At 35.3% G+C, this 9,075-nt stretch overlaps 1 protein-coding gene across 1 annotated transcript in view; it reads right to left on the minus strand.

Moving 5' to 3' along the window:
• LOC114071704 (collagen alpha-1(XXI) chain-like) overlaps positions 1-9,050 on the minus strand; it is a 21,052-nt gene extending 12,002 nt beyond the window's left edge. Inside the window, exons 1-5 of the mRNA XM_027909552.1 lie at positions 9,000-9,050; positions 8,616-8,669; positions 3,879-3,932; positions 2,536-2,589; positions 1,970-2,041 (exon numbers count right to left, since the gene is read on the minus strand). Of these exons, the coding sequence (XP_027765353.1) occupies positions 1,970-2,041; positions 2,536-2,589; positions 3,879-3,926 (174 nt within the window). The 5' untranslated portion in view covers positions 3,927-3,932; positions 8,616-8,669; positions 9,000-9,050. The remainder of the gene's footprint in view (positions 1-1,969; positions 2,042-2,535; positions 2,590-3,878; positions 3,933-8,615; positions 8,670-8,999) is intronic.
• Between the last annotated feature and the right edge of the window lie 25 nt (positions 9,051-9,075).

Here is a 9,075-nt window from a genome sequence, read left to right on the forward strand (position 1 = left end):
TATGCCAGCTGTATTCAGTTGTATTGTACTTGAACGTAAAATACTTGCTTGGTTTCAAGTTTTAAAATAATCTACAGCTGAAAGGCTTCACTTTTACCTTAGATATTGAAACTGAATATATAGTGATAATGAAACTAATAAACTATTGTTATGACACACACTCTTCCACTGGTCTTTTTGTGCTCTGTAAATCCCTGTTTCATAACTGGTAAGAAGACTAATTTTTCTACATCTTCTCTTGGAAAAATGTTACTCAGGATCCATTATCTCCTTTATCTGAGATAACCTCACCCAAATTTGGATCACTCTCTAGCTTCCACTGACCAGGGACTTACTTCAGATGTCTAAACACAGGTATTCAAGATGCTCTAGGCAGTGCAAGGCATCTCCTTATGTGTGTCTACTTACATGCTAAGTACTCTAGTATACCTGATACATTTATACATGGCTGACATACACAATACTGGACACAGAGGAAATCTGTGTCCTTCTGGAGCAGAAGCTGAAGTCTAATGGAATATTTCTGTATGGGATTTCCATAAAACTTTAATTATAACACCAAAACACTCTCCTATCTTACTGCCTCTTTACCCTTAAACTTTTCTTTCCATATCGAAATGAAATGCCTGATTCAACTCTATTTCTGTAATGTTGTATTGAGTCTGGCTGAGACAGAGTTCATTTCCCCACAGCAGCCCTCACAGTGTTGTGCTTTGCATTGGTGGCTAGAAAGGTGTTTTGGCTGCTGCTGAGTAGACAGCATCAAAGCTGTCTCTCTAAATCCCCCTCCTCATCAGTAATCTTGGGATGGGCAAGATCTTGAGAGGAGACACAAAGGTAGAGAATGGATTGAGAGTAGCTCTGTAGAAAAGGACTTGTGCATGTTGGTGGATGAGAAGCTTTACATGCCCTGTCAGTGTGCACTTTCAGCCCAGAAAGCCAACTGTATCGTAGGCTGCATCAAAAGCAGTGTGGCCAACAGGTCAAGGGAGGTGATTCTCCCCCTTTACTCCACTCTCTGCATTCAGTTCCAAGCCCCCAAAAGAAGAAGGATGTGGACCACTTGAATCTAGTCCAAGAGAGGGCCATGGAGATGACTGGAGGGATTTTCAAAAGGCTTTGTAGTGATAGAACAAAGGGAAATGGCTTTAAACTGATAGAAGGCAGGTTTAGAGTAGATATTAGGAAGAAATTGTTTACTGTGGGGGTGGTGAGGCACTGGAACAGGTTGACCAGAGAAGCTGTGGATGCCCCTTCCCTACAAGTGTTCAAGGCCAGGTTGGATGGGTCTTTGAGCCACCTGGTCTAGCGGATAGAAGGCGTCCCTGCCGACAACAGGACGGCTGGAACTATGTTGTCTTTAAGGTTCCTTTCAACCTAACCACTCTGTGATTTATGACACAGCCAGGACTGCTGACCCAAACTGACCAAAGGGATATTCCACACCACATCATGTTTGCTCAGCAACAAAAGCTAAGGGAAAGCAGAGGAGAAGGACATTCATTAGTTAATATGACATTTGTCTTCCAGAGAAACCTCTATGTGTACTGAAGCCCTGCTTCCCATATGACTGGACATCACATGCTGATGGGAAGTAGAGAATAAATATTTTGCTTTACTTTGCTTCCACACATGGCCTTCCTTTTGCTTTATTAAACTGTCTTCATCTTTACCCATGAGTTTTTTCCATCTTACTTTCTCAACACCCTTTACTGATGAAGAGGGGAGTGACAGAGAAGCTTGGTGGGTACTTGACATCCAGCCAAGGTCAACCCACCACAAATGCCTTTACATCAAGGGCTTCATCCCTCAGAAGAAAATTTTCATGCTGCACATATTGTTGCTTTAAGTGTGTCCTATAATAATAATGATGTGTTTAGAGAAAGGATTTTGTTTAATAATGATTACTTATAAGAAAAGCACTTCCAATAAAAGATGCAATTAGTGTAAAACTGGAAAAAATACTTACCTTTATGCCCTGGATACCAGGAATGCCTGGGTAGCCTGGTTCACCTGGAGCACCTGGTACTCCTAGTTCTCCCTGAGTAATACAATAGCTCTGTGTCAGTGATGTGCTGTGTGTAAAAAAATATATTGCGTGTTTTCTCAAGGTCACATGATACACTTTGGCTATGATATTTCAAAATTTTATAACTGAAGATGATTGAAACGTCTGGACAATTTGTGAAGGGACGTTGAATACAGAGAAGCCATGAAAGAGATTCCTAATTCTTAAGCTCAGTTTTCCACTATCTCTTTTTATTAATTGTCTTTTAATACACTTGATGTTGATGTTTCACAATTACACAAAAATTACACTATCTGAAGTAATGGCAATGCTTGCAAGTTTGAACTTAATGAGCACCTGAGTTACATTGCCTAAAATCCAGCATAAAATTAGTAAGAATAAGTAATCAAATGGATTCTGACGCAATTTGATGTTAACAACTGTTTTACTGTGAAACAAACCACCTTGTACAAAAATAAATAAATAAAACCCTTCTTTAGCTAGAATACTTCCAGATTCATATTTACCTTGGCTCCTGACGATCCTGGTTTCCCCTGAATTCCCGGTTCACCTTTATCACCCTATAATAACAATTATGTAAGAGTGTGGCTGATATCATTATGCTTTGTCACATGTGCTATGACCAGCAAACATAGACACTGTTGAGAAACTGACTTAAAAACAGGCACTGTTAGTGACTGAAAGGCTAAAGTTCAGGCTTATGGGAAGCCTGAAGGTGTAACTTTCTTTCAGGAAAGGTAAGATACTGACGACAAAACATGATCTGCCAGTCTCTGCTCACTGGTCCTGTCCCTACCTGCCTCATTTCCCTTCCCCAATCACTCCATGTTTGTGCATACTGACTTCACATTTCCATCATCTTATGTAATAAAACCCTGAGAGTCCTAGGATCAGTTCAAGTCAAAATATTTTTTTATGTTTTGGCTTTAATTGTAGCCTATGGAATTAGACACATATTCAGCTTGAGAATTTTCATTCAAATCTAATAATTATTGACTACTTCATGATGCCCTTATATAAGAATGAGCTTATTAAGAATGATTCTCTAAGAACCAGCTTATAATCTGAATGAGGTAATTATACAAAAAAACTCCCATTTTTCACAAAAAAAAAAAAAAAAAGCTATTTAATTTTTAGTCATTTCATTGGTATTCAATTTTCTACACAAACACTGACCACTTGAAAAAATGCTACCTTCAGTATACAATTTCAAAAAACTGCATATGTACTTTTGGATATAAAATAATGTATGGGTGGAAACAGATCTAAACGTAAATAAATCCTTTGGGAAATAGATTCTATATTCCTAAATATTCTCCAGGACACACAGTTCAGTGTTTATTGACCAAAACTCATCTTGGATTAAATTAAAAGGTTACACTAAGCAATCTGAATTTATAGTATCTATTTTAACTTCTGAGAGCATGGGTCATATTAGTTCTTGCTCTTGCTGCAGTACAATCAATAGTTACATCTGAAATAAATTTGGCTCCTTGGGTGGAAAAAACAGCACGTAATGTTATTTAACACAATTAAAATATAAATAAATGTAACATGGGAAGAATGTTCAGATATATACTGAGAATTATCTGGCTCCTAGCATTGCAGAACATTTTCCAGATCTGCAAAGCTGAAACAGTCTCATGGCCATTTCTGCAATTGTTCCAAACCTCATGGGATGACAGGTACCATTCACTGAGTTATATTAACCTCTCTTGAGACTGAAGCACCATAGAAAGTAATACAGGAAAATCATACAGCTACTCATCAATGTTCAGTACACCAAAAAATTAGCTGCAAAATCTATAAAGCAGTCATTTATCCAAGTCACATTAACACAAACACTTACCTTAGGCCCAGGAGCTCCAGGTAGACCAAGTGAACCTTCTGGTCCCATCAAACCCTATTTATTTATGAAAAAGGCAGAAACATCTCTGTATTAAACTAGAGGAATAATGGCTTCAGTATAGTATTTGTAGTATCATTATTCTATTTCCATAATGAAATAAACAGGAAATACAATGTCTTTCATCATATTACTATACAGGCTATAGTTCTGATACAGTATAGTGAATTATTTAGACCTTCTATGGTCTAATGAAGAGCTACAGTGCAATTAAAAAAACCCATACAGAAAAAAAGAACAGTGCTGTCACAGAAAATTCCTGAGAGAAAAAATTCTGCAACTCAAAACATTGTCAGTAATACATCCCTTAGCTCTAACTGAAAGTGGCACAAAAGCTTCTTGGTTTCCACTTAGTGTTTCCAAAATCAGCAATACTATATATGGCATTTCATAGTTCTCTTTCTTCTTTCTGACCCTGCGTCCCTCAAAGATTGCCAGGCCTTGACTCCTTTTGCAAGCTTTGTGGAGATTTATCGGGGGTCACACCTTTGCATCTTCTGCAGAATCTTCAGGGTTGAACTGTTCATTCAAGAACCCAATAGCTTCTGCCATTTCATATCATGACACTTCATCACAGGTACAGTCAGAGCACCACTAAGACATTCCCTTGGACTCCTCAAATGGGATCATGTTGACAAGGGCATGTTTAGCTGTCTTTGTTCCATACATAAAATGAGAGCTAAGGAGTGTTAAATCATCAGAGGGCTGATGCTCTTAATTTCTGTTTAAAGCTAGTCTCAAGATGCATGAATCAATAAAAACAATATATTATCATTGTTTTATTTGGAATTGCATAAATACTCTGAAAGAAAATACACTATAAGAGTGTACCTAAGACACAGCATAAAATAAAAGCATAGTAATACAGAAAGTCGAACAATTAAATAAGGCCTGGAAATCTAACTTTTCAGAGATTAAATTTTATCAATTATTCAAATTGATAATATTTTCAAAACCCACTGTTACTACTGTTATTTAATCTTTGTTTTCATATAAATCCAAACAACCACCTTCCATTTACTATTAAATATTAGGAACAATTCACTCCCATGACATTATCTCTTTCCAAGGTTACACGGAATTGAAACCATGTAATTTGTTACACAGATTATAATTCAGCTTTGCAAAAAACAAAAAACAAACAAACAAAATTTCTTTATTTGTTAAAACTAAAAGGGTGTCTGCAAAAAGAAGAGAAAATTCAGAATATCTGGAACAAGAAGTTACTGTCTGTAGTTGGGTTTTTCAGGATTTCATCAGTTTTCTGGCATTTCACCTGTGCTTTACTATTAACCACAGATTAACACAGATTAACCATGGATTAATTCAGGGTTTCTTTGCTGCTGTATGGTAAGAATGTACTGGTCACCAAAAGTTTCCATCAGTAAATACAGCAACTTATTCTTTAGGCCAGAGACACAGGTCTGCGAATACAAATAAACTGTATCAAGCACAAGAATAAAACTTGAGTAACTTTGCTGCCAATGTTCCTTGGTCTAAAACTTTTCCTGCTCAGTCAACTGCACATGAAAAACCTATTAAACTTCAATTTTTCTAAATTAACTAATATCATACATTGAATAATTTCTAAACTTTCTTGAACTTTCCTGATGCTTGTTCTTACTTACACAGAAAATCAGTCTTCTTATCGAAGAATGTGCAGCTAGTGTAATCTATTACTTGGTAAACAAAGGTTTACTACACCCTACCCCATTTCTTTCATAATTTTGGAATAGAATTACCAGTTCTTCTCCAAATGGATTAAAGTTTCTGAGGACAGCTTACACTCATAACCTAAGAGATTGTGTATTCCCATTAACCATTTGCTTACGGACTACATCAAGCATCAACTTTGTTACAACAAGACTAATGAAATATTCTTTTGGTTTTGTAACCTAACCTTGATTACATAAATGCTGTCTTAATTCACTTGCACATAAGGTCTACTTCTTCAGTTTTTCTCTTTTTATTGACATAGAAAAATAAGTTTTTATTAATTTTCATTTCACTGTAAGGTTTAATTCAGTTTGGCTCTTTGAAATCAAATTTCATATTATCTATTGACCTCCTTACTTGTGAAATACAGCACTCTTCATTGTGTGATCTTTTTTGCATTCCTTGAGGACTACCTTCCTTTCCCAAAAAGCATTGTGAAATTACAATTTTCATCTCCTCATATTTCTGTTCTGTTCTCATTACTAACACATTAATTAGTAGAGAAAAGCAAGCACAAGTTCATGGAGGTATTTCTGGCTAGGATTTCTGGCTCCTTTCACATTGCCCGTGTTTCAAGTCATTGACACATTGAGAATCTACCATCTACCACTAGATCACTTCTAGTTGACACCCACATCAGTCCCTGAAGCAGCGTATGGTCATCAAAAATGCGCCTCATGCATTTTATCTTATGTAAAGTGGAAATACTATGTGTAAAGAATAGCTTTTTTAAATTAACGAATCAGCTATGTGTATATATCCACACTGACATGCAAACATATACTAGAGAAGGCAAATCAGAAAATATTTTTAGTATAACCAAAGGTCAAGCATACATCTGCAGGAAAGGTAGAAATAAAACCCAATTGTCCTGGTTTCCTAGGACATGGAAATACGGAACTAGGCCACATTTAACTTACTTAATTAAAAAAAAAAAATAGGAAGACAACTACATGAAATCAGAATGCTGCAAGAAGAAAACTTTCAGTTGCAACATGAGAAAAGCTTGAGAACATAATCTGGAAACTATTAAAATTAAAAGAGGAGAGAGTGTCCTGAATAAAACTGAAGAACAATTCAAGGACATAAAATGAAGCATTACTCCCCCATTTTCCAGAGCTAGCACTATTTATATCATGGGTAAATTAATAAATTGCTGGTGTTGGCAATGTAGTAGGGATAGTTATTTCTGAAGAAGAACTTGTTACTGAATAATTTTCCCAAGGTATTAATAGACCATCCACAAGCTTTCCATCTGTTTTTTCTGGAATAAACATATTAAATGTGACTAATACAAGGAAAATCCCACTATCTTTTCTGGTTGAAATTCCCTAATGCCGTGTAACATATTCAAATATTCCATGCATCAATTTCCTATTTAATTTATCAGGTGACAAAAAGTACATTAAGTGACTTGACAGGAAAAAGGAATAAATTATTTTCGAGTGTAACAAGAACCAAATGTTATTTATCTAAATAAAATTTGAAGAAAACATGGTAAGTGAGTTAAATAAGCATGTACACTTTATAATCCCACACGGTTTATTACAGCTGATGATACAGCCTTCCCTCTGGCATTTTGTTCAACTTTGCTCAAAAAAAAATGGAGAAAAAATTTCCTCCAATAGACAATAAAAGTATTTTCACTGAACTGGTCTGTTGGCTTCCTGAGAAACTGAAGTTTCTTCTGTTTGAACTGGGCATTGACAAGCCCTTACACGCACAACGTATAATGAATCTCAAGATAAGGCAGTAAGTAAAAAAATCAAGTGACCTTTTGATTATTGTCATATATTACAACATTTATATATGCCATTCAGCTGCAAAGCAAGAAATGTTATCTATTTTTTCCCGTGACAAGTGATACTAATTCTGTAGACTGAATACAACTGTATAAAATCTCTTGCACTACCATATGGCTCAATATCCTAAGAAAAAATCCAAATTTTTAGAAGGTTAAAGTTTTTAGTAATGTAGTGGTCCCTTGTCCATAGAGATAATAGCATCAGTCATCGTTCTCTACAATTTGCTCGAGGTTGAATATAGGCCAAAACTTAGATTCTTTAGCTAATCAAAAAGTCGTAGTAAACAGCTTATTTATTATGCTAAACCATGTATCTCCCAGGAAACTCAGAACCACTTTAGTCAGGAAAGAAGATAACATGTCTCCAGCGTAAAAGGCAAACTGCAAAAAGACATGTTAACAGTGAGGATGATTAGTAATGGAACTAAATAAACATGGTTTCCTCAATAGAAGAGATCATTATTTTTTAAAGGTAGCATTAGGAAAGACCTGCCTGTAACTAGTTTTAAGCAGTTGTCCTTTTTGCCTTTAAAATTTTCATTTTTAAAGTCTTTATATACTTTCACCAACTTTCAGAACAATTATTTTGTTACTGTGATTTCTAAAGGACTATGAAGAACACAGAAATCACCCTACTCAGACAGTAACAAAGATGTGGTAACCCAACTGCCCAAGAAAGAACGAACTATTTTCAGTTTCCCTCATTCAAAACAGAAATTTCTCTTTAAGCAGTTTGGGAATTCAGTGATCTCAGTTATCCTCACAGTCTGTCAAAAGAGCACTATCACAAAAGCATCTTGAAATTCATCTCCAGAAATCCATTACACAGAATGGCAATATTTAAGTCAGTATTAACTTTCAAAATAAATTTACTTCAGTACTTTCAAAGTCACTTCAAATCTAATTGATTCAGAGGCTCAGTTCAGACTAATCTATTGCTGTATTTATCAAATGTGCAGTCAAGAAATCATAAATTTTAAATAAAAAGGGATATGTAATACTTGTGGAAAAAGTCAAAGATTAGACTTAGTCTGATCATATTTTGCAACCTGAAAATGCAAGGATGCTCCTGTATTTTCCATTGCTTGCTTGTTTATGATAAGGAGAGAATGACAACATCAGAATTATTTGTCCCTAATAACAAATTTTTGCAAACTTACAGTATCTCCGGGTGACCCTTTTGCTCCTGGTTGACCTGGCGGTCCAATTTCACCCTGTTTTTTATAAAAGGAGAAGAATTCTGTAATTAATATATGTACACAACAAATTTCTCAGATATTCTTTAATTATGCAGGTTTAGTTAGCTAAGATTATTTCTCAAAGTATTATGAAATTAGTTTTGTTACTTTTTAAAATACTCATTCCCTCTGGAATAGATAAAATAAAACCTAATGATTTTTGAACATGCCACAAAGAAATTGTACTTGATGTCATAAATCCCCACTATGAAAACTCTCCTCTGAGCACAGATTGAACCCTTATTTTGGAATGGAAGTATATATATATGTGCAGGTTTTTACTGTGTTATAAACAATTAATAATACCTTTTGTCCTTTGACTCCTTGATTTCCAGGGATTCCAGGAATTCCCTGAGGAAAAAAAAAAAAAAAAAAAAAAAAA

Source organism: Empidonax traillii, unplaced genomic scaffold, assembly GCF_003031625.1.
Source record: "Empidonax traillii isolate 1590-97213 ecotype Southwest subspecies unplaced genomic scaffold, ASM303162v1 scaffold2215:size32315, whole genome shotgun sequence".
NCBI lineage: Eukaryota > Metazoa > Chordata > Aves > Passeriformes > Tyrannidae > Empidonax > Empidonax traillii.